At 41.6% G+C, this 27,212-nt stretch overlaps 1 protein-coding gene across 2 annotated transcripts in view; it reads right to left on the bottom strand.

Annotated features, from left to right (window-relative positions):
• The window catches only part of MNAT1 (MNAT1 component of CDK activating kinase), a 191,461-nt gene that overhangs the window by 144,198 nt on the left and 20,051 nt on the right, over nucleotides 1–27,212 (bottom strand). The window contains exon 2 of one of the 2 annotated variants that reach the window (XM_065593797.1): nucleotides 3,148–3,382. The exons of the other annotated variant lie outside the window; for it this stretch is intronic. Coding sequence (XP_065449869.1) covers nucleotides 3,148–3,182 — 35 coding nt within the window. The 5' untranslated portion in view covers nucleotides 3,183–3,382. The remainder of the gene's footprint in view (nucleotides 1–3,147; nucleotides 3,383–27,212) is intronic. 2 annotated transcript variants of the gene reach the window in all.

Below are 27,212 nucleotides of genomic sequence, written 5' to 3' on the forward strand. Positions count from 1 at the left end.
AGAGCAAACAAAACAGCAGCATAAAGGAAGGGCTATCTCTGCAAGCAGAAGTGCTAGAAATGCTTTTTAATGAAATCTTAGATTCTGCTGAGTACAGCAAAAGTCTGCAGAAGAAGCCTAGATCCATGGCCATTACTCATTCCTAAGAACATTTTTATGGTTTTCTTTTGTTTTTGAAGCAGAGCAGTAGAGTTGTTTTATTCTCCTTCTTTGCAGAGTTGGGTTTTTATTTTATTTTTTAAGTAGAGATGTACTTTCTTCTATAGTTTAAAGTATGTTGGTTCATATGGCAGGAAAAAATGCAGATAGAAGTCATTAATATATTAGATTTTTTTTTTTTAAGTAACCTGCATTTCATCTATGAACCATTCTGCCTAGGCACAGTTCAGATAAAATAAGAACAGATCGGAACATTTATCCCAGACTTGAATCAAAACCAAAGTGGTTCAAAGGTGTGGGGGGGGGGGGAGGGGGGCAAGAGGAGAGCAATTATTTTTCTCTTTTCATTTGCACTTGTCTCAGAGGCCTTTCTAGTTTTCAGGTGGAGCCAGAAAAGGTGGCACTAAGATACCAGCAGATGAGAGGTTTTGTTGTATATGTGAATAGGAAACAAGAAATCTCCTAAGAAAAGTTTGATCTAGTAAGATTTCTACCCTGATTCCCAGGCTGCAGATTTTTTATAGAAAGCTGACCACCCTTTTTAGTGCAGATAAAAAAAAAAAAAGATTCCTGATTTCTAGACAGCTTTCAAAGTTATGTTGATTTCACAAGATTCACATGTGGTTAATAGCCACCCATGCTCCACGGCAGTGTCTGCTGCACACAAATACTGAGTAAAGCTGTGGCTGACTCGTTATTACAGATTTGTTTTTGGAGATTGTGCCTTGTACCAGGCACAGACAGGGCTGCTGGGCTACCAGGCACTGCCTAGTAGAATGGTTCTTTCCATGGACTAAAGTAGTACTCAGCTCTGTGGTTCCAAAAGATTATGGGATTTGGACCATTGCATGAACATTTTGCAGGTCACAGACCAAAAATGGTGGTGGCTGGGGGGCCAGAGGGAGGCAGGCAAGTAGTTGTGCAACAGGGCCTAGTGCTCCTAAGTGGAGCTTTCGGGAGCAGCTGATGGAACAGAGAGTGAAGGTGGAGCGGCTATGGGGTGGAATGGGGCAGCCTCTCCCTCCCCTCCCCACAGCACTTCGCTCTAGGGGTTGGCAAACACTGCTCCAAGGAACTGCAGCACAGGTTGGAGAAAAACTGATGTTTTGGGGGGTGGGGGGCTTGGGTCTCCCCTCCCCCCCAAAAAACAAACAGATTTTATTTAGTTAGCTAAGTTTTTCTTTTTAAAAATAAACCCAATTAAAATGAAATCAAATGTAATACTAAATATAAGGCCTTAACTTACTATAGCATCTTAAAACATTAAATAAAATAAATATGCTGAATCAATGCACATATCAAAAACTTGAGTTAAAAGGCAGCTTTCCTATATAAAGATTCTAACTTTTGAGGTAAAACTTTCTAAATATGGCACAATATGTCATGTACTATATTAAGGGCTTGATTCTGTGGGGAAGCCAGGGGCTGTACTACCAGATTCAAGAGAACGACAAAGTCATCACAGGCACTGGGACCCGGCCTCTGACTCCACCAGACACCATCAGGTCTCTCATCAGGATCATCCGCTGAGCCCACCTGGGCGATCTCATATTCTTATTTTATAGCTTCTCCCTATCTGAGCTCTGATTGGCTCAGTTCTCAAATTATGAATATTTATAGCTCCACCCACCATGGAAATGTACTCTCCTGCTTGTGGAAAAGACACTGAACAGCTCATTAACTACAAGCCCTTGCTTCTGGATGGCTCTGGGCATTCAAGTAAATAGCCTTGCTCTGTCTCCTTGCACGGGTACACAGACAGAGATACAAACAATCAGAAATCCATTAATTTCTCAACTGCCTCCCTCTTGGTCTCTAAACAAATATAACACTGCAATGCAAAAGGTACGTGGGTTACATGAGCAGACATCTTAGATTGTTTGTTCTTTTGTTTTTTCCTTTGTTTTTTCAGGGGGTTACGTAACAAGGGAGAAGGAGCTGAGTGGGGAACCAGAAAGGGGCAACACCGGGGTCAAAGCAAGACACTGTGGGAAGAAGGGACAACATTCTATAGAGCGCAGCCTCTCATGATGATTTCAACAGCTGGAAATTGGGGGGGGGGGCTGCAATGGCTGCAGGTCATTTAAAAAAAAACAAAACCAAAAAAAAAAAAAACAACACTATTTGGGAATATTTTCAAGAAATTCCTGAGTAAGTACCTCCGGGTTAAAAAGGAACATATGCCAAATGGAAAAAGTGCAACAAAGCAATGCAAGGCCGGTTGTCAGAATGAAGCAACATTATGAAAAATGCTCCTTAGAAAGCAATGCTGTTGAAGATGAGTTGGACACATCTGAACAATCTGGTTTACTAATTTTTGCACCATTCTTGCCTACCATGTCTTACTGCGTCAGTAAATGGTAACTTAGATTCTGGTCATAAATTTGTGTCTTGAGTGGATTACTTATGCATTTCAACATGTGTGTGCAAAATATAATTGGTATGTTTGTTCGTTGTGGTAGTATTTATTGATCACATTTTTACTGTTACTGCTGGTTTTCTGAAATGATTTTTATTGCTCAGTATAATCAAATATCCTCAATGAAGGCTTCCTGTTTAAAAGTAAAGTTGTATTAGGCATTTATGAATTAACATTTTTAAAAAGTTCCCCCACCCCACCCCCAAACTATTGGTATGTTGCTAGAGATAAGGGTTTAAACAGATTTAGATAATCATTATGATTTATTAATTATTTTCCCTATAACACTGGGGTTAGAATAAATTATATCATTTAAACAGTGGTACAAACAGCTACAGAAGAGGAATCTTCCATTTACGATCTCAATTTTTTAAAAATTAGTGCCCTGAGTGACACTCGCTGACAATGACTTTTTTTTTTTTTTTTTTTAAACAAACATTTTGCTTCAGGTTCCAGCTGAGACATAAGGGGTTATGAATGCCCATCATCTGCAACGTCTATAACTTCAGAATCATCTGCTGGTACCACCAGCAGTGCTGCAACTAAACAAACCTCAGATAGTAAATTACCTGTATGAAAGAAAAACGAAGACTTTCTTCATCATCCAGTCAATCCATGGATGAGCTGGTGATCAGGACCAGCAAATTCCAGTGAGACTCCGTAGATGAAAGTATCTTGGATTGTTCAAACAAACAAAAAAACTCTTCCTTTTGTCTTGTTCAGAAGAAATATTTCGTTGACATGGTTCAGTCATTATGACCCGGCTACACTCTATCCAGTAGAGCAGACATTGTTGGAAGGTTACTGGATACAGGGTACAAGAAAGCAATTGAACAGCATGCAAAAAACATTGACGGGAAATTTGTTAATCTGAATCTTGATGGGTGGAGCAATGTACACAATGATCCAGTGATATGTAGTTGTGTGACAAGAGAAGATTCAGTTGTCTATCCTACAGAAGCAATTGATACAATAAGGAAATGCACAAACAGCGGAATATTCAAAGGAAGTAGCGGTAAAAGCTATAACAAACTGTGACCAAAAATTCAAGTGTATAGTTTTTGTCACAGACACTGCTGAAAATGTAGCAAAGATGAGAAGAAATCTAGAAGAAGATAATGAAAGGAAATTTATAACATATGGCTGTAGTGCTCATCTGATTAATCTTTTAGCAAAAGACTTAAGCACAACTCTAGGAATAAAGAAAAATGTTGTTGAAGTAGCAAAATACTTCTGTAAACAACTGGTTTGCTTCAGCTTCACTGAACATAGCAGGAGGATGCAAAATTAGTTCTCCCCCAACATTTAATTTTAATTTTATTTAATTTTTATTTAATGTACAATGAAATTCAGTGGTTAACTGTTTTCAGCTATTTATTAAAGAACTTGCCTATTCTGATGACAATTTGTGGGAAAAAATCGTGGCAAAATAGGTGGAACTATCACCCCCAAAGTAGTCAATATCAAAACTAAAGAAAAATGTAGAAGATATGCGGAATATACTGAAACCTATTTCCATCACCTTGGACAAACTTCAGAAAGATTTCTGTTGAAATTTGGAAAGAACCTCAAGAGACATTGGAGAAAGAAATAACCAACAAAGTTAAACTGCAGGCAGGAAAGAAGAAGTGGATAGATCAAGCACTTATTCCACCTAATTTTCTTGCCAATATTCTCAACCCAAAGTACCAGAATAGACCCCTAACCACTGAAGAAGATGCTGCTGTTATGAAATGGGCAGCTAATAAGCCACCCATCAGTCATGCCAACCATAATAAATTTCAGGGCTGGAGGTGAAACATTCAAGCAGTACGTGTTTGCTGATGATGTTTTAAAGAAAGTCATGCCACTTCGCTAGTGACTTCCACCAGTTCAAGACCTGGAACCAGAGTTTGTTGAAGTACTAAACAAGCTTTTGACAGGAGCAGCCTCTTCTGCATATACAGAAACAATATTTTCATTTGGACCAATTCATTCAAAATTGAGAAAAATCGATTGGGAGTTGGAAAAAAAAAAAGGCAGAAAACTTGTCTCTTCCAGTTTATGAATAAAAATTAGGAAGGAGGGGGATGAGACCTTCTAGTTTTAAAAGTCTGAAAGACAGCCTAAGTAATTTAGGAAAATGTTGTTTCATTTTGGAGAGACTTAGGTGAGTAGTTACCTAACCTCCAATCACTTTCACTCAGCATATTTGAAAATTTTCCCAGGCTGCCCTGGGAAATGCACTGACTTCAATTCTCTGTTCCTTTAATAAATCATTTTGTTGGAAAAGTGAAACATGTTTTGATGAGAAAAGTTTATGTATCCAAAACATTTACTGTTGTTTTGTTTAATAAAAATAAATTGTATATGCTGTTTTGTGCATTTAAATTCCAGTTTCCATTCCTAATGCAGCTTAACACAAATCAAGAGCAAAAAGTTAGTAATTAATATATCCTTCACTATTTTCTAACATATTAAAAAGTAAAATCAATGAGACTCTGAAAATATTAAGCTATATAATGGCTTATATAAATGTATGTTGTTATAGTGCACCCACCTAGGCAGCAAAAAGATGTACCAAATCTAGTGTAAATCCTCAATTTAGATGTAAATCAACAAATTTTAAATGGTTACATCAACCAATGAGAATGTACCTTTCTTTACAAAATAAAAGTAGTCAAAACTAATCAATCAAGTTTTTTCATTTGGAGATTGAAATCATGGATGTAAATTGCTGATTTCAATCACCTTGATTTAAATCACTCTGCTATAAAAGAAGATGCACAGTTGCTTAGAGTGTGTGCATGCAGGTGCTCACGCATATGTACAGCGCGGAAAAAGAGGAAAAAAAGCATACTTTCTTTCTGTCCGGGTTCTACTGGGTCCTCAGGATGCATGGATTTTGCTGTTCTCATCTGGTGGAGGTATGACCTTGCAACCACTTTGGCAGGTGCTCAGGGACACTGGCCCAGGTAGTTAAAACATTTTAATTTGGCAAGTAAATGAACCATTCATACTGGTAGTTCACATACAGTCTTGAGAACAGAGTTCCTCAGGGCAATGACAAGCACAATTTTAGTTCCAGTCAATCAGAATCATAGTTCGACTTTAAACAGAACACAAAAAGCAGACCCAGTTACATACTTTATAAGCTACCTTAAGCTGTCTGCAGGACTCCTCTTGCCAGCCCCCAGTGATGAACTCTGGGTGGCAGAATCTCACACACAGAAACGACTCTTTTGCTAACCATTTTTCATTTTCACAATTCTTGTGAGACTCCCGGACAGCCTAATCTTTACTCCGACTTTTAAAAGAATTCAGTGAATAGTACTTTTTCTGGATCTGTATTATGTCAATTCTCATGGTCATCTGCCAAATTTTATGGCCATATGAATAATCTAAAATAAGATCTTTTTTTTTTTTAATTAAAAAAAAGAGATCGACACTTCTTACTTTGTTTCATTATTCGCTTGGTCAGACTAGTCCTGCACTATTTCCCTAGAGAAAAGTGACCAAGTGAATCCAAATACCTGTCTGCTTAAAACCCTATTCTTCTAAAACTGCTTACATATTCAAATTATTCTGCAAATACAGAGCAGCTAATCTCACACATAAAACATAACAGACTGAGCAGTGCTGAGAGCACCTCAGCCTACTGAATTGTGATTTAAGTGAAATGATGTATTAATTGTAGCAAAAACATCTGCACCACTGATTAATGTGTCAGTGTTTCCATTATAAATGTATTTCCAATGGCTGTACCTTTACCATAAGAATTTGCTGTGGGCTGGAACTGGGCTCATGCTTTCTTAGCACACTTGAGCCATTTTGTTTTGTAAGCAGCATTAGAAAAGAGTCTTGTGTGTTATTAACTGGAGCGGGGAGAGAAGGAAATAAAATATTATTCTACATTGCAGATTAAAAAAAAATGTTCTTAATGAGAGGTTACTATCTAGACAATTAGTTCCATAATCTAAAAAATGAGGCATGATCAGTGCTGTAGATGGTAGTGTCAACTGATTGTGGTACCAGTTGAGTCAAACTCTCAAATGTTTACAGAGTATCTAAATATGTGTTTGCTTGACAATTCCAAAGAAGTTATTACAGCACCAGGAAATAAGTGCTTTCACAATGACTGTGCATACCAGAATTCATACAAAATTTACCCAGTACAGCAGAATAACTACTTCAAATCCATTACAGCCTAGTGGGCAAATACAAGCAAATAACTCCTTTTGTACACATTGCTAGTTCTGAATGAGATCTTGGCAAGTTTTCAGGGTTTTCTATCAAATACAAGAAATCCATGACTCAAAAAAAAAAAAATCACCTATTTACCTACCAGGACAGCTAACAAGAGTTAGTAGCTGTCCACTTCACAAATATTGAAGAGCATTTTCAGTTACAAATGTCTCTATTTGTCCTGAACTCAGCTCCTTAACTCATTTAAACTGTGGTCCGATTCAAATATGGTCCATTGGCTCACATGAGCCAAGGCAAACAGACTTATTGTTAACAAGTTTAAGATCGTGTATAGAGCTTCTAATGCAAGACACTTAGGCTCCCCCACACCAATTCCTGCATTGTGAGAAACTTCCATGCCATCCTGTGCATTGTTTGGTCTTATGCCACTCCTGAAGGTTTTACAATTGTTTGCTTACTTATTTTGCGCATCCACTTTGTCATGCAAAAACACCCAAAATGCAAGAAATAGTCCTAGACATTTAAAAATTAGGGCTGTCAAGCGATTAAAAAAAATTAATCACGATTAATCACACTGTTAAACAATAATAGAATACCATTTATTTAAATATTTTTGGATGTTTTCTACATTTTCATATATATTGATTTCAATTACAACACAGAAGACAAAGTATACAGTGCTCACTTTATTTTTGATTGCCAGTATTTGCACTGTAAAAAACAAATAGTATTTTTCAATTCACCTAATACAAGTACGGTAGTGCAATCTCTTTATCATGAAAGTTGAACTTACAAATGTAGAATTATGTACAAAAAACAAAATGTAAAATTTTAGAGCCTGCAAGTCCCCTCAGTCCTACTTCTTGTTCAGCCAATCGCTCAGACAAACAAGTTTGTTTACATTTGCAGGAGATAATACTGTCTGGTTCTTGTTTACAATGTCGCCTGAGAGTGAGAACAGGCGTTCGCATGGCACTGTTGTAACCGGAATCGCAAGATATTTACGTGCCAGATGCACTAAAGATTCATATGTCCCCCTTCATGCTTCAACCACCATTCCAGGGGACATGTGTCCATGCTGATAATGGGTTCTGATTGATAAGAATCCAAAGCAGTGCAGACTGACATGTTCATTTTCATTATCGGAGTCAGATGCCACCAACGGAAGGTTGATTTTTCTTTTTTGGTGGTTCGGGTTCTGTAGTTTCTGCATTGGAGTGTTGCTCTTTTAAGACTTCCGAAAGCATGCTCTACACCTTGTCCCTATCAGATTTCGGAAGGCACTTCAGATTCTTAAACCTTTGGTCGACTGCTGTAGCTATCATTAGAAATCTCACATTGGTACCTTCTTTGTGTTTTGTGAAAGTGTTCTTAAAATGAATATGTGCAGAGTCATCATCCTAGACTGCTATAACATTAAATATATAGCAGAATGTGGGTAAAACAGAGCAGGGGGATATACAATTCTCCCCCAAGGAGTTCAGTCACAAATTTAATTAAACACATTATTTTTTGAATGAGTGTCATCAGCATGGAAGCATGTCCTCTGGAATGGTGGCTGAAGCATGAAGGGGCATACTAATGTTTAGCATGTCTGGCATGTAAATACCTTGCAATGCTGGCTATAAAAAGTGCCATGCGAATGCCTGTTCTCACTTTCTGATGACGTTGTAAACAAGAAGCGAGCAGCATTATCTCCTGTAAATGTAAACAAACTTATTTGTCTGAGCGATTGGCTGAACAAGCAATAGGACTGAGTGGACTTGTAGGCTCTGAAGTTTTACATTGCTTTGTTTTTGAGTGCAGTTATGTAACAACAACAAAAATCTACATTTTTAAGTCGCACTTTCACAACAAAGATTGCACTACAGTACTTGTATGAGGTGAACTGAAAAACACAATCTTATTTTTACAGTGCAAATATTTGTAATCAAAAATAATATACACTTTGATTTCAATTACAACACAGAATACAATATATATATGAAAATGTAGAAAAACATCCAAAATATTTAATAAATTTCAATTGGTATTTTATTGTTTAACAGAGCAATTATAACTGCGATTAATCGTGATTAATTTTTTTAATCACAATTATTTTTTTTAGTTAATCGCGAGTTAACTGCGATTAATCAACAGCCCTATTAAAAATAAAACCAAAGAAAGTTATGGAGTTTACAACAGTGATAAATATTTAACTTTACAATAAGTTAAAAGTGAGGCCTATTTCTTTGCCTTATGCTCGATTTTTCAACAGAATTAATTACTTCAAAAAATGCACCTATGAAGGCGAGTAACTGGGACTACAATAAAGACTCAGTTCTAATGACAGATATTTAACTACAAACAACAGGAGGATCAAGCTGGTAAAATGTGCGACTTTCAGAGGACTGGCCACAATTTTCAGGCATGACCACAGATTTTGGGTGCCCAACTTGTGATTGGAAGGTGCTTAGCATTATATGAAAACTCAGGACCTTTTGGGGCAACTGAAGTTAAGCACCCAAAAACACACTTTTGAAAACCATGGCCCGTATCCTTCCCCCCCCCTTGGGGAGGAGCCCTCAGCTAGGCCCAAATTAAGCAAGGCCTGCGCTTAATTTTAAGCCTGCAAGTAAGCAGTCCCATTGTTTCCTTAAATCATGCAAGTAACAAGAGATTTTATAAATATTTATGATTTGCAAAAAACAAAAATGGGGTCAGGGAAAAAGTCTGGCAGGGCAAGGACTGTACGGTACCAGGCACAACATCAATCCTGTTGGTGTTGAATGTTTACAAGCTTGTTCTGCTACTATAACAGTTATTTTGTTTGTAAAGATTGTGTCACAGTAGCATAGTAGATAGCGCTTTTACACTACCCTAAATGACCTGACTGGACTCACAAAGTGAGTCAGTGGCAGAACTAGGAATGGCATCTATGGGCAAAATTCTAGCCCCATTGAAGTTAATGGCAAAACTCTTGAGATCTTTTATGTGGCATAAAGGGGCCATAATAGCCCCAGTTCCACCAAGCAGATGATTCGTTTCCAGCACAAGCATGGCAAAAGCCAGCTGTATGCTACCATCCTGGTTTACAGGCAGGGCTACAGCTGGCAGCACTATGGAAATTCCCAGCAGTCCTGGGGCCCAACAGGAGAGGCTGATCTAACTCAGATAGGCCCCTGGGGCCGCTCCAACCATCAAAGGAGCCCAGGATCAAAAGGGCGCAAAACGCGGCTAAGAGTCCCTTTAGACCGCCTTTCTCCTAAACTGGGAATTCCAGGCTGTGCTTCTTACAAGCCCAGCACAGAATCTCACGCCTGCTGTTTTTTTTCTGCTGTTACCTACATTGGTCTTTTGTACATTTTGCAAGACCAGGTTTTGCAAGACTTTTTCAGTTTGGTCCTAAGAAGAAAGAGCCTCGGAGATAAACCAGTTTCTTTCCTTCATTATTTCAGGATACACTAAGCTGCCGGAACAACACACCCCTTGGGACAGATGTAACACATCACAGGGAATACAAGGGTAATGGATGGAGCAACAGACAATGGATGAAGCAGGGATTTTACACACTGCTAAAAATAAAGGAGTTGAAAGGCACATCACAGCATTGCTACATATACTGAATGGAAGGTACAAGATTACAGTTATGAGTCACCCAATAGCATTTAGCAAGTTGAATCCAGGGATGACTACAACTTGGGAAGGAAACTAGTAAATGAAGAGAAAAAAAAATATTAAATTTCTGTGAAGAAAACTTTTTATATACATCTTAAATTTCAGACAAATTAACAGGTTAACAGATACTACAAATAGCTCAGCAACCATTACTGTCCTTCCTTTAAGGCAGTGGTCCACCCACCTAGGGCAGCATGGAGCAACATGTAGTGGGGCACAGCAGAGCCCAGGCCAGCCCCCACGGAGGATGTGGAGGGAGATCCACCCAGTGTCACTCTTCCCTCAGTTCCACTCTGGCCCCGCCCCCAGGCTTGGCCCATGGCCCCGCTTCTGGCCCCACAGCCCCACTCCCGGTAGATTGCGGGCAGACTACATTAGAGGTCAGAGGGGGGCACAACTTAAAAAGTTTGGGAACCACTACCTTAAGGTCATAACATTAGGAGGTACTTCCTAACCACCTAATTGTAGATGTAAGCCTGTCTTTCATAGACCATATACCAGAAACCCCCCTCTCCCATCAATAGCCTGGAATTAACTCACCTAGATTCTCCATTCTTCTTTCTAAGCACTTATCAACTGTTGCATTCCCACTCAAGGGCACTAGGCAAAGTAGTTTGCCTGCCTTTAAATACATGATACTAGCATATGGAAGAAAGCTAAATAAGTCCCTGTTTTAATATCTTAAAAATATAAAGTTGATACATTTTTGACATGTAAGTAACATGGATCCAACTTCTACTAGTTGAAAAAGAAATAGCTTAATAGCAAGCCTAAAATAATTCATTTGAATTTCTTCTCTCCCGAGTCTGCAGCCACAACACCTTGTGCTATGATCTCTCATATCTCACAAGCTGAACAAGGCTGATCACGTCAGTACATGTGCTGCAGGATGTGGTGTGGATGATTCAGCAAATGGTATTCTTCCTTCTGAATCAGTACCATATCATTGTCCCAACATGGTTTTAGGGGGTCACATTGCTACCAGAACTCTTTCACGTGAGACAGCAGAGGTACTAAGCACTTTTAGTCATTAAAGATCCCATAGTACTTTCCATAAGTGTAGTGGTGGCAACCCAAGTTTCCAGGCCAAATTCCAAACTGGTAATTATACCTTGCTTCCCTAAATTCCCCCTGGAGTTTCAACTAGAGATGGCATTCTTCATTTCCTGTCCTAAACCACTGGGAGAGCTGCTTGCTGAACAACTATTGTGTTCACTACAGAAGCGGCCGTGTGTCACAAGTAGGTGAAGTGATCACTATACATATGTGATGCTAACTTCGGCTAACGGTTTATAAACTGTAAAATCCTTAGGTGCAAGGTGCCTACAAAAAGTATTATTATTATTTAAAACTACAATAACTAATATCTCACTACTACAACTAATAAAGAGAATTTAAAAATAGTTATTTACAAACCTTACAATACTACACAATAAATAGAAAGCTCTCCCATAGGTAGAGAAAAATCCAGAATGGAAAATGGGGTGGGAAAGTTTCCTTATTCATTTCTGGCATAGAGCATCTTCATCAGATGTGCAGCTGCACTGCTGTAGCACTTCTAGTGGAGACTAGCCTTAAGTCCCACTGACTATCTTTTGAAAATAGGAGTTAGGTGCTCTTGGAAATCTGACTGACAGTCAATACGAATACCTGTTGATCCAGAGTCTCAATATCTGTCTGAGCCTTTTAAAACAAAGGACACAACGGGCAGAAGGAAACAAACTCAACACTTCTATGACAAGAGCTGTTACAGTTGGTTTTAAGCTTGTTTCAACAACGGGGTGTGATTTCTTAGACATAACAACTAAAAATTACTTTTTTAATACATCCCAATCTTCCAGCTATATGTGGTGGAGTGGAGAGTGTTTTAAAAGGTAGTTATTACCATTGGTAGAAACTGGTAAAGTATACAACTGTAGTATTACCATAATTATTTTTAACTGATGATTTAACTGGAATTATTTTGTCTTCATTTTGAAAAGGAAGCAGATGATTATCTCCCTGCCCTCAAGCTGTCTTCTTCCAAGGTTGAAAATAGATTTTAAATAAATAAATAACTGTATTGAATCACAAAAATGGAACATGTTTCTGCTCAGTCCCATACAACAGCACTCAATAAAGGTCTTTAGCAGGCATAAGGACAAACACCTCACCAGATGTAGTTTTGAAAAGATATATTGATGTGAATGATGAACGTGACAGGGCAGATTACTCTTGCTATGTGAATAAGATTTCTTTTCAAATTGTGAGACTTAGTTTGGTTCTTGGGTTTATAATTTTTAAGGTCTGACAAAAAGGGTAGATTTGTAGATCTGTGGGGCGGGGGGGAGAGCGGCATTATGCAGAAGTTAAAAATTCAGGAGAGATAGGTATCTCTCAGGTATATTAAAGCTAACAAAATCCTGCAAGGGTTTGCTATGCAATAACGAAACATGTCCCAACAAAATGTCCACTTCAGCATAATGCCACAGCATACACTTTTAGAATTAGGGATCTACAAATCTACCTTTTTGTCAGACCTTAAAATTATATATATTAAAATCAGATACAAAATATGAATCCAAAAACCAAACTAAGTCTCAAAATTGTTGAAAAGAAACCTTTTATTCACATAGCAAGAGTAATCTTCCCCTTCATGTTTGTCGTTTGCATCATAGGTTACCAGAAGTTGCGTGTCCAAAAAGCGCCTGACAACAAGGCATAATGTCATCCTCCATAAACAGCAACGTTTATGGATCTTCGGAAGAGGTAAGTCACGATATTAAAGTTATGTGTTTACTTTTTTTTTTGAAGAGTTGTAAGCACTTATGTAAGATTTATTGCATCTCCTTTCTAGCTAATTTCTCCCCACCCTCTATTCTTTCTACCAATCTCCTAGCAAACGGGGAAGCAATGTTCTTACTATAGGAGCAACTTAGACACATTTTCATTTCATTTTGGAGCCTCTTGCTCAATGTGCAGCTCTAACAGTCATGACCTGCCCCATTTTCATATAATCCCAAAGTGCCCTTTATCACATCATCTTTTCTCAGCATGACATTCAAATACAGAACTTGCTTCACTGCTTCAGAAACAATGGAGGCCTTAAGAATGTAGAGGAACACAGAAATGATAAATATCTCAAGGATGCCTTCATTCTTTAAGTGCCCTAGAACATACAGCCTGTGTCCAGTGAAATGGTACTCACTGAGTTGGTTATTGTTTTGTGAAATATGTATTGGCTTATTACACAAAATGCACTCATTGAACAGGGTACTTTGCTACTTTACCTTTGGGGTGGGAGAGTGCTGAGAATTTGACCTACGTACAAGAGAACATTCTCCACTGAGTTGTATCACAAAATATGTAATTTTTTCAACAACAAAATTGTACCCTCAAGATTAAAAACTTTAAAAAATAAATAGCAACTATTTGAGTGTGATAAACTGAGACCAGTGTGTCAGTTCCTACTACTTTTTTATAGTTGCAATATTTTACGACCCTATTCAATGGGAGTATTTGCTGTGTAAAGTTCTAAATAAAAGTAAGAGTGGGATAATCAAACAATTAATTAGCAAATCTGATATCTCAGCCATTTCCAATAGATTTTAGAAACTGAAGCCCAGATCCACAAAGGGTATTTAGGTGCCTATTTCAGGATCTGGGCCCAAAAGCCCAACCCAATTCACAGTGATCAGTGAAGTCATCACTTGTAGAATCAGTAGATTCGTTGCTTGCGATACCAAAAAGGCAGTGCAAACCATTTCTCCCATCGCTGTTGCACATGCGTAACAGCAATATCACAATGCAGATTCTATTATGCAAATCATGCTTCTGAAAAATGAAACTGTTGGGTTGCAGGGACAATCAGTTACAACAAAGGGATGGGGAGGGAACTGCAAAGAGACATGAATGGGGGACCTAAGAAATGGAAGCTGGAGCAAGATGGATTGATTTAAATCTAGACGATATTTATCACCAAATGGAAAGCCTCAATTTTAATCAACTTTTCCCACTTGTACTTCAGTTATTTTCTAAAGAAAGAGACACTCATTAGCTGATGTAACCATTAAAACATAAGCCTTTTCACTAGATTTGGTGCATCTTTTTGCTACCTAGGAGAGTACACTATAAAACTCTATACATTTATTTAAGCAATTATATAGCTTGATTTTGTACATTTTTAGTATGTTAGAAAATAACAAAGGATATGTTGCTTATTTACTAGATAATTAACTTTTTACTCATGGTGTGTGTCAAGCTGGTAACTGGTATTTAATTAAATACACAAAACAGCATATAAACTTTTATTAAATAAAACAAGCCCCTAATACAGTACATGACCTACTGTGCCACATTAGGAAGCGTGACCTCAAAAAAATTAGATTTTTTTCCCCGGCTTCTTTCTTTAAAAGAAAAGCAGCCTTTAACTCCGTTTTTTATAAAGGCTCATGGATTCAGCTTTTTCTTTTTTTATTTAAAATATTTTAAAAGATTATAATAATTTCAGGCCTTAACATATTTTGTATTAAATTTAGATTTTAAAGATAAATCTGTTTAAAAGGGAAAAAAAATTTAAACAAATCCAATTTTTTTAAATCAATTTTTATTCACCCTGAGCTGGCGTAATCCATTATAAACACCCAAGTATTTTGCATATCATTATTTGGGGGATCTGGTGAAATAAATCACTCAACATTTCCTTTTGTCGTTTTAAGAATCCAGAATTCCTGGAAGGAATTACAATCATGCTATGAAGGGGGGAGGGATAGCTCAGTGGTTTGAGCATTGGCCTGCTAAACCCAGGGTTGTAGTTCAATCCTTGAGGGGGCCACTTAGGGATCTGGGGCAAAATCGGTACTTGGTCCTGCTAATGAAGGCATATATAACATTGGTGGACGTGCAGGTGAATGAGCTGGTGATGTTGTAGCTGATCTGGTTAGGTCCTGTGATGGTGTAGATATATGTGGGCAGAGTTGGCATCGAGGTTTGTTGCATGGGTTGGTTCCTGAGTTACAGAGTTGTTATGGTGCGGTGTGTGGTTGCTGGTGAGAATATGCTTAAGGTTGGCGGGTTGTCTGTGGGTGAGGACTGGCCTGCCTCCCAAGGTCTGTGCAAGTGAGGGATCATTGTCCAGGATGGGTTGTAGATCACTGATGATGCGTTGGAGAGGTTTAAGCTGAGGACTATAGGCGATGGCCAGTGGAGTTCTGTTGGTTTCTTTTTTGGGCCTGTCTTGTAGCAGGAGGCTTCTGGGTACGTCTGGCTCTGTTGATTTGTTTCTGTATTTCCTTGTGTGGGTATCATAGTTTTGAAAATGCTTGGTGAAGATCTTGTAGGTGTTGGTCTCTGTCTGAGGGGTTGGAGCAGATGCGGTTGTATCTCAGCGGTTGGCTGTAGACCTTGGCTTAAACCTCTCCAACACATCATCAGTGATCTACAACCCATCCTGGACAATGATCCCTCACTTTCACAGACCTTGGGAGGCAGGCCAGTCCTCACCCACAGACAACCCGCCAACCTTAAGCATATTCTCACCAGCAACCACGCACCGCACCATAACAACTCTGTAACTCAGGAACCAACCCATGCAACAAACCTCGAAGCCAACTCTGCCCACATATCTACACCAGCAACACCATCACAGGACCTAACCAGATCAGTTACAACATCACCGGCTCATTCACCTGCACGTCCACCAATGTTATATATGCCATCATGTGCCAGCAATGCCCCTCTGCTATGTACATCGGCCAAACTGGACAGTCACTACGCAAGAGGATAAATGGACACAAGTCAGCTATCAGGAATGGCAATATACAAAAACCTGTAGGAGAACACTTCAACCTCCCTGGCCACACAATAGCAGATGTAAAGGTAGCCATCTTACAGCAAAAAAAACTTCAGGACCATACTCCAAACAGAAACTGCTCAGCTCCAGTTCATTTGCAAATTTGACACCATCAGATCAGGAATAAACAAAGACTGTGAATGGCTATCCAACTACAGAAGCAGTTTCTCCTCCCGAGGTATGAACACCTCAACTGCTAGCAGAGCACCTCACCCTCCCTGATTGAACTAACCTCGTTATCTCCATACCGATTTATACCTGCCTCTGGAAATTTCCATTACTTGCATCTGATGAAGTGGGCATTCACCCACGAAAGCTTATGCTCCAATACTTCTGTTAGTCTTAAAGGTGCCACAGGACCCTCTGTTGCTTTTTACAGATTCAGACTAACACGGCTACCCCTCTGATATGTTAAAAGATACACACAGGTTATATATTTTCTTATCCAAGAAACACATTGAATAGAATTTTTTTCTACTATTTAACTAAATCACATGCAATGAAGATATTTCTTCAAATTATCAGGAACCATAAACATGTAGCCAACCTGCGACAACCACCAACTGCATCGGATCTCACAAGAAAGGAGAGAAATGGCATTGGAGTAAGTAGCAACCCACCACTGGATGAGAAATAGATAGTATGTGACAAACGGACACAAAGGATCGCACATGATGTATAGCCCTACTCTAGGTGGGCTATAGTCACCCTTGACAGATAACCAAGAGTCTGTCTTTCCCTTTGTTAGTCTCTAAGGTACCACAAGTACTCCTGTTCTTTTTGTCTCTCTCTTATACTTTGACAACACTTGTCTAACTTGTCATACCACTAATATATGCAATTCAATCAGACTCTTCTCCAAAGCCATCAGAAGAAGGTAGAGTAGATTTTTTTCTGATCATTACAGGCTTTTGGCAACATTTCAGTAATTAAAAAGTTCAGCTGTGATGGTCACCGGAATTTTTTCTCCCCTTTTTACACCTCACAAAGCAGTCAAAGCAGCCAGCAGCCTAACCCATTTTACAGACCAGGCCTTTCCCTCCCAAACCTGACGCAACTCCCACTGAAGTCAACAGCCAACAATTTCAAAGGTGACTTAAGATTTAGGATGTCCTACTAAAGAAGACCTGAACGGTGGGTGCTCAGCACTTTTTGAAAATGAAACGCCTTTGATATCTCCAAATTGGGTACCCAAAAATCAGTCACCACTGAAGACCTTCGACCATGCAAGTTACACGTGTGCAGTTTCCTCTGATATGTAATGAATATCTAAAGATGTGACAAGATCCCAGAACATTAACTGGATACCACCATGCACTACTGGATGCAAGCCTCACACGAACAGTAACATTAATGTCAATAGGAATACCCTCATAAACAAAGGGCAACTTGCATAAATAAGAGCTGAAGGATCAGGCCCTTTGATGTTACAAGTAAATACCCTGTGAAAATTAAGCATTTGCAGATCAGAGCCCTCCTTTACTTATTTTCCAAGGCATGCATTCACCACTCTGCCCTGGTCTAAGGAAATCAGTTAACTGTGTGCTTAAGTCCATCACTGTTCAGTAAAGCACTTAAGCATGCACTTAACTGCTTTCCTGAATAAGGACCTCTGTGCTTCTTTCCCTGCTAAAGGTGATGCTATCACTGCCATGTAAAGCAGCATAAAGAATGAAGATCACTGTTCCAGTATAACGGATGTCATCAACTATTGCAAGGAAGCTCTCCCCCTGTACTTTGGCCTTGCCAGGTAAAAAGCCCTTCAATTCACCTCTGAAGCCTATAATCATCAGTCTTATCATTTAAATCCACACATGAATTCTGCTAATGATGCAATTTCAATTAGCTTTTTATAAAGTGTTCAGATCCCCATCATCAAGTAAACCCACTTCCTTAACTTTTCAACTTGTATCTAACTGACAATCCAAGCTGTTTCCAACCCATAAAACCACACATATTTTGGACAAAGGTGTGAAATGTTACACTGTACATCTACCTCTAACTTTGGAAAATGCTACAATGCAGTAGAACAAGAAATCCTCATCCTATCTATTTCCAGAAGGAAGACAAAAATCTAGGCTTATTTAAAAAAAAAAAATGGCACCAGTGTAAAATCAGTAGGACCTGGATGGCACATCAGCTATTTTATAAAAACTAAAGATTGTCCCCTTGCTACAGATAGTCCTTCAAATTTGTGTACACATACCTGCACAAAAACATTGTTACTGCTTAGCGTGACTAACTATACCACTTTGTTGACAGAATTCAACCAGCAATGATGACAAACAGCAAACTTTTGCAGATACTGTACATTAACTTTCTAACAGTTGACACTGCACTGGGTGTTTTCTCTGGAAAACCCTGAAAAACAAGTCTGGTGACAAGCAGGGCGACCTGCAAACTAAATGCACAAAATTAACCAGTCTGACAACAAAATTCTACGGCAAGAATTATGCTATACTTGTTCACTAAAAATCACAAAGATTTCCAGAAGGACGGAAAGCGAGAGAAACGTCTCTCTCTATTTGTATTGCCAAAGCCTAACTATAGCCTAGTCCCACTCATCTGAGAGGTAAATTAGCTAATTACCTACAGCTGATAGTAAATGTACATCTTTTAATTCATATGAGCTGGTGGTTAGTTTCTGACCTGGCACTATTGGTACAACTGTGCTGCTTCTCTCTCTTCTGCTGCCCTAGCAGGAATTCAGTGGAGGTCAGTGAGACCAACAGAATTATATCAGCTGGTGCTACTCCTCCTCCTCCTGTGTATGCACAACAGCCCAATCACCTCCATCCTCCCCTTCTTTGCAGTCCTTCTCCCCAAACCTATACACCAGCCATCATAACATGCTCTGATTTTTCAAACTTGTTTTGTACTAAAAAAAATAAAAATGATCCTGATATTTTGAGCATTTACAACAACAACAAAATACAACTCAAATGCCACCCCATTCATCCAATTATTCCTATGATTGCAGAGCAGTTGACTGCACATACAGCAAATAAACTTTATTCCCCAGGAGCATACTCCCATCATTTCAATGTGTTTTCTTTAGGGACGACAGAAAAGGTCACTGAAAGTATTCTAGGGCAGTGGTTTTCAAACTTTATTTCTGGCGACCCAGTTGAAGAAAATTATTGATGCCCATGACCCAACAGAGCTGGGGATGAGAGGTACAGGGGTGAGAGCTGCCAGGAATGGGGGGTTCAGGGTGTGGGAGGGCGCTCTGGGCTGGAGCATGGGGTCAGGACTCTGGACTGGGAGTACAGGCTCTGGGGTGGAGCCGGGGATGAGGGGTTTGGGGTGCAGGAAGAGGCTCCAGGTTTCAGGGGCCTCAGGGCTGGGGCACGGGCTTACCTCGGGCAGCTCCCAGTCAGCGGCGCAGTGGGGGTGCTAAGGCAGGCTTCCTGCCTGTCCTGTCACCACGGACCGCGCTGTGCTCCGGAAGCAGCCAACAGCAGGTCTGGCTCCTAGGCACGCAAGCGGCTCCGCGCGGCTCTCGCCCATGGGCACCGCCCCCCAGCTACCATTGGCTGGGAACTGGCCAGTGGGAGTGCATGCACGGAACCCCGTGGTCCCCACACCTAGAAGCCGGACCTGCTGGCCGCTTCCGGGGTGGAGCGCAGTGTCAGAACAGGTAGGGACTAGCCTCCCTTAGCCGGGCAGCGCCGCCGACAGGACTTTTAATGGCCCGGTCAGCAGTGCTGACCAAAGCCGCCACGACCCAGTGCCTTCCATTCCGCGACCCAGTATTGGGTCACGACCCACACTTTGAAAGCCACTGTTTTAGGGGGCTCTTCCTTAGCATACCAGGATGATCTAAAGTGTTTAAAAGGAAGAGACATCCTCTCTCCCACAGTGATAAGAAAGAAGTATTTCCTTATGGTTTTGTTGGCCATTCTTTCAGGTCTGTTGTTGAAGATTCAGCGATGTCAAGCTCACACTCCTGCTTATCATAAATATAGATCTCAGGAAGAGACGAGTCAAAAATCTGCTCTCAGCTATGCCAGTGAGTTGGGAGGAGGATTTGAACTGTAGAATTTTATTTTTTATGTTTTTATATACAGTAAAGTATTATAAATGTAAAAGTGTACATGATAAAAGTAGGATAAATTGAATGTAGTTTAATTGCATAAAGATGTGAATGCATTAATAAGACAAAAGTAGGTTTCAGTTTAGCATAGCTAAGCAGTCATTTCTCACGCTGGGCACAGAGTCAAGTATCTCAAACTGTCACTACCACCTGCATTAAACCCCCACCTACACAGTAAACATTGTCATTGAAAGACAAATCTTTTGCTCAGCAGCTTAAACAAAACGAGTTTCAAGGGAAGCTAAATGGTCCTTTAAAACGACCACATCTGAAGAAGTTCTGTTTTGACAATATATGATCTTGTCATTTTTTCCCCTTTTCTGAGGGTCCTCGTGGGATGTTAAAATGTTGTATTTCACACAAGGTGGATTTAAACGGACTAAGTTGTGCATTAACTAAACACTGCTTCCTCATCAGTCTCTCTTAATTAAAAGGTAATAATGAGTTGAATAAAAAAAGTGTGTATGTATGTATGTATATATTTATTTATTTATTTTGCACACTTAGGTGCTTTTTGCTATAAATTTAAAGCCCAATCCTTCAAGCACTTACTACCAAGGCTAAAAGCCAGAGCCAAAGCCCACTGAAGCCAGTAGAAACTTCCATGGGTTTTGGATCAGTGCCCAAACACCTAAAACCATGAGCAGTCCCACTGGTTTCAATAGTAATAAGCAACTGGCCCAGTAGGAAGTGTTTGCAGGATCAGGCCCGTCAAGATGATTTGATTCACAAGCAAAAAACGAGTCACCCGCTAAATAGGCACAGGAACAACCAAACCTTAAGAACACTGCAAGAAAGAAAGAAAAATATACAAAGAAGTAGTTTGAGGGCATTAACTTTCTGAAGCTATATGCTTCATTTATCCACCCTCAGTGAAACTTTTATACTTCTTGAACAACGTCTTGGCTGCACAACATTCTCATCTTCAAGCACATCACATATGCAGTTATGTTACAGCATCAAAGTGGTAATTATATAAAATATCGTGAGATGGTGAGGTTGATGGAAGCCTGCTTCAGTTGTTTTGGGCCACATGGATAACATTCGTTAGTATTTATTCAGCAAGGAGAGAGATGCTGAAGGGAGACCTCGGCACTCTTTCAGGAAGAAGAATCACACTGAGCTCAGCACGAAGCTGGAGGGATATAGACTTCCGCCCACTAGTTTAGTCTTTTCAAGCTCTATTCTTTTCGGCTCAGCCCTAACATTAACATACAAAAATTTACTGGCATGGATCCTCCCAAAAATCCTGCGGTTATGCACTGCAAGTGATTTATAGATCATTTAAACCTGCAGCAAAACAAATGGAAGATTATTTTAATGGGGGGAGAGGGGACTGTGGACTGGAATACACTGGTACAGGGGTAGGCAACCTTTCAGAAGTGGTGTGCCAAGTCTTCATTTATTCACTTTAATTTAAGGTTTTGCGTGCCAGTCATACATTTTAATGTTTTTTAGGTCTCTCTCTCTAAGTCTATATTATATAAACTAAACTATTGTTGTATGTAAACAAGGTTTTCAAAATGTTTAAGAAGCTTCCTTTAAAATTAAATTAAAATGCTGATCTTACACCGCCAGCCTGCTCAGCCCGCTGCCAGCCTGGGGTTCTGTTCACCTAGGTCTGCAGTGGGCTGAGCAGGGCCTGTGGCCGGGATGCCGGCTGGCAAGGGGCCGGCAGCCGGGACCCCAGACCTGGGGGGGGGGGTGTCAGGGGTCAGGGCAGAGGGCAGTGGGGATGGGGGGGTCAGGGCAGAGGGCTGGGAGTGTGGGGGGGAGTTGAGGGGTCAGGGCAGAGGGCGTGTGTGTGTGTGCGCGCGTGTGTGTGCGCGTGTGCGTGTGCGCACACAAGGCAGAAGGCTGGGTGTGGGGGGGGGGGGTTCGGGGGGGGGGCTGGAAGGGATATGCCCTGTTCTACCCCCTTCCCCAAGGCCCCGTGTCCCTACCTCTTCTCTGCCTCCTCTACGGAGCACACTGCCGCTCGGCTCTGCTCCCCCTCCCACTCCCCGGGGCCATCAGCTGATCGGCGCAGGGGCAGGAAAGCCCCCCCGCCCACCGCTCTCCCCTGCAGGGGCAGGAGGCAGAAGCTTGGTCCGGCGGCAGCCAAGCTTCCCCCCTCCCCCGCTTCTTCCCCCAGCGTGGTGCTTTCCTGCCCCTCCTCCTCCTCTCACCAGGCAGGCAGCAGCGTGCCACTCAAAATCGGCTTGTGTGCCATGTTTGGCACGCGTGCCGTAGGTTGCCAACCCCTGCACTGGTAGAAGGGATACAGAGCCGTTTGCCTACCCATCCTGGAGTCACCAATGAACATTTTAATTTTTTGGTACATTGCCCGCTGACACTTGGTTTCACTGCTCCCTGAAGACCCCATTGTTGTAAATGTCATATTGTAGAAACATTTCCTGCATTTCACACTCTGCTGGTGCCATATGGGGAAATACATTGAGTCAGTCACCCCCAAAGCACTTGGGAAAACCGGTTACAACACAAAAGCCTTTGTCAACTGCTGAGGAGTGCTTGCAAATGTGATGAATGGCAGAGTGCCTCCTAGCACTCCATCCTGAAAATACGTAACGCACCTGGTCCTGGACACAAAAGGCTGACTCACCTGTGTGACATCCACTGCCTTTTGAAAAGACACAGTCTAGCACCGCAGAGACACAATGTACTTTCACCAGGCTGACAGAATGACTTTTCCTTGTCCTTCTCTCCAGCTGTACAATCATACACAGATCATATAGCTACAAGATTACTCTCCAAACCAGGGGCAGCAGCGAGATGACCTTACATGTGACTGCCCACTCGTTGGGTAGACACTCCCTGACATCACTCTTCCAACTTCTCCTTTCTGGGCTTATAAAAGAGTTCAAGCACATAGGTTAAAAAGCCATTAGATCAACAGTCCAAGCAGCTTTCAATACAGTTTTAACCCTCTGACTTAACGTGCACCTGAAACTTGGGTTGACCTAGCTACACCATGCAGGGGTGTGAAAAATTCACACCCTGAGAGTCTTAGTTTAGCCGACCTAAGCCCTGTGTAGACACTGCTAAGGCTAAGGCAATGGATGAATTCTTCAATCAACCTAGCTACTACCCCTTGGAGGGGTGGATTAACTACAGCATCAGAACAACCTCTTCCACCACTGTAGTAAATAGCTACACTACAGCTGCGTAGCTGCAGCACTGCAACTCTATGGCTGTAGCATATGTAGTGTAAACATACCCCTATTTGGGAATGAGAAAGCAAGCACCCTAACGTGGGGTGGGTGGGAGGGGGAGAAAAAAAAAAGTATCAAATTGAGTGAATCTGTTTGGGAAAACTGTTCCTTCCTCTTTCACTTGGTATTGATCTCGGTTCTCACCTTCCCAACTCAGACTTCCGTCTGCCTTTTAAACCATAGCTAATTAGAGGATTTTTCCATTCCCCATGCAGAACTTTACATTGGAGTAACTGGGAGTTGTTCTTGTAAGTACCCATACTTGTGCTATTTAAAAAAGTTTGGGATAAATGTTAATCTCTAAAAGCATTATTCTTCCTAAAAATGTGTCACGGTACATTAAGTTAACCTCATAAGCATGAAAATAATCATTAACCATTTTTATGAATCTTATGTTCGATCATTTCCACACATTTACTTTCCTTCTATGGATTCATTAACGTAAAATGAAGAATGTTACTAACATAGAAGTGCCCTTATAAGTACTATTCACCCTGATAAGTAATGTTTTGTTCAATGCATTTTATCTACACTGGTGACCGTGCCAGGGGGTGGTCTGAAAGCTAAAAATGAGAGACTGAACTCAATTTAAGATTAACATAAGCAATTTTAAACTATGCCCCATAAAATATCCCCCACAATTTTAGACAGCAGATCTCCATTTAGACATTCCCCAGGTGTTTCTCAGCATAGCTTTCCTTTCAATCTACGAACATGCTAAGCATCTACAAACGTTCATGTTATTTTCTGGAAGATCAGACAGATTTTGCATAATCATAAATAAAGCCTTACAGAATTTAGATTACATTCAAATCTGAGCTACAGTGTCTACGCAGATGCCAAATAAAGCCCCTATATGTTCATGCTAACAAGCTAGAAAGAGTAGTAAACTACAACATATTATTCCTGGGGGGATTCTGCGTGATGGCGTGCCCGCAGAATCCGCCCCCTGCAGAATTCCTGTGCTCCCCTACAGAAAATGGGGGGAGGCAGTGGGATGCCCATGGGCGCAGTTTTGGGGGGGGGATTCCCCCCCCAGAGACAAGGCATATGGGGGGCACAAGGGGTTGGGGGCACAAGGGTTATGTGCCACTGCACTCCCTTCCCCCCGCCCCCATTTCTGCAAGCACAGAGTTGCCCAGCTGAAGGAGGCGGTGTCTGGGATCAGCTGACTCTGCAGCTGAACACCACCTCCTGAGTCCTAGTGCCAGTCGTGCTCCCCTTCTGTGTGCTGGGAGCCTTCCTGTTTTCTGTGCAACAGTGAGTGTCCGCGGTGGGGCTGGGTAAGAGGGAGTGGGGAAAATGGGATGAGGTGAGGGGAAGAGGCAAGGGGGAAGAAAGGAGGGGGGGAATAGGGCAGGGAGAAGGGAACTGCGGGGGAAAGCGGGAGCCCAGCATGCAGCATCCCCTCGGCATCAGCTGGAGCTTCCCCGTTAAGCAGGCCCATCAAACCCTCACCCGACAAGCCCTACCCCTCTACACTGGACCCCTCTGATGAGCCCCCCACACGCAGACCCCTACCCCACTTATCCCTAACCATCTGCACCTGGACCCCCACTCCATCAAACCCTACTTTCCCAGCAGCCAGACCCCCCACACACATATTCAGACCCCCCCCCCCCCCCCCCCGCTGAGCCACAACCACCTTCACCTGGATCCCCTGCAGGGTCCCATTACCCCTGCACCCGGAACCCCCCAATGAACCCCTGTGCATCCAGATCTCCCACTGAGCTGCCAGGGGCTAGATCGCCCCCACACAAACCTTTGACCCCATACCAGGATCCCCCCCACAGTAAGACCCTCCACACTTAGACCCTGTTGGGCTGAGCCTGCCCACCCACACCTGGTGCACCTGGCGCAGGCCCAACTCTTGTACTGTGTCAAATGTCAGGTGCAGCCTCACTGCCAAGTCCCTGTACCGGGGGAGGTGAGGGCTTCAAGGTGATCTCCCTCCTCAATGCAACCAGTGGCCTGTGCTCCTCACTGCCATGCTGGAGCCACATTTATTTATCAACAAATAAAATTTGCAGGATTTTAAAATATTGTGTGAATAATTATTTTTTGGCACAGAATTCCCTCAGGAGTATTATATTGACTCCAATGGTGCAAACTGGAGAAATGCATAAGATCGTCTCAGAGCCAATAAAGTTCTATGCATGGTGCCTGTAACGCTACACAATGCTTTGTGGAGCTTGTTGTATGAATCCAAGTAAGGCAGGCACCATACCTACACTCTGGAGCCTACCAACAAGGACATTCATTAGCACCAAGCACTGTAGAAGTTTCGGTGCTTTGGGCAAACATCTCCAGTAGGATATGGACTGAAGCCCATTACGTGTCAGTCAGTTTCCTTTTGTGCCGTTACACTGTTTTAATATGAATGTGATAATAGTGCATAATGGCATGAGGCAAATAATCATTTCTCATTGCTAGTTACAGAAACAATAGCTAAACATGGCTTAACGTACAAAAAAGGACTAATTCTCTCTGAGAGCCATGATGGTGAGACTACGGTGACAGTCAACTTTTTGAATGAGTGTGATTGAAGCATACAGATAATGAAAATATCACTAGACAGGCACGAACTTAGATTTACACGACTAATGGATTTAGCAACCTGCATTATCGTGTGTGAGTCAGCCCGTGAGTGGGAACAGCAGAGGCTAACAGAGGGAGTTTGCCTGGGAGCTGTCCGAGAGGAGGTACGCTAAGTGCTGCATTAGGGGGGCTGTGTTGGTGAGTATCTGAGTGTCTGTTGCTGGGACAGTTGGTCAGTTTGACCATGTGCTTGATTGCTTGCTTGTTTGAAAAGTTTCAAACAAAACAAGCAAGATATTTTTGTTTAAACTCTTTATTAATGATCTGGAGGATGGTGTGGACTGCACTCTCAGCAAGTTTGCAGATGACACTAAACTAGGAGGCGTGGTAGATACACTAGAGGGTAGGGATCGGATACAGAGGGACCTAGACAAATTAGAGGATTGGGGGAAAAAAAAAAAAAAAAACCTGATGAGGTTCAACAAGGACAAATGCAGAGTCCTGCACTTAGGACGGAAGAATCCCATGCACTGCTACAGACTAGGGACCGAATGGCTAGGTAGCAGTTCTGCAGAAAAGGACCTAGGGGTCACAGTGGACGAGAAGCTGGATATGAGTCAACAGTGTGTTCTTGTTACCAAGAAGGCTAAAGGCATTTTGGGCTGTATAAGTAGGGGCATTGCCAGCAGATCGAGGAACGTGATTGTTCCCCTTTATTCGACATCGGTGAGGCCTCATCTGGAATACTGTGTCCAGTTTTGGGCCCCACACTACAAGAAGGATGTGGAAAAATTGGAAAGAGTCCAGCGGAGGGCAACAAAAATGATTAGGGGTCTGGAGCACATGACTTATGAGGAGAGGCTGAGGGAACTGGGATTGTTTAGTCTCCAGAAGAGAAGAATGAGGGGGTGGGGGGATTTGATAGCAGCCTTCAACTACCTGAAGGGGGGTTCCAAAGAGGATGGAGCTCGGCTGTTCTCAGTGGTGGCAGATGACAGAACAAGGAGCAATGGTCTCAAGTTGCAGTGGGGGAGGTCCAGGTTGGATATTAGGAAACACTATTTCACTAGGAGGGTGGTGAAGCACTGGAATGCGTTACCTAGGGAGGTGGTGGAG

Source organism: Chrysemys picta, chromosome 4 (genome assembly GCF_011386835.1).
Source record: "Chrysemys picta bellii isolate R12L10 chromosome 4, ASM1138683v2, whole genome shotgun sequence".
NCBI classification, from domain to species: Eukaryota; Metazoa; Chordata; order Testudines; family Emydidae; genus Chrysemys; species Chrysemys picta.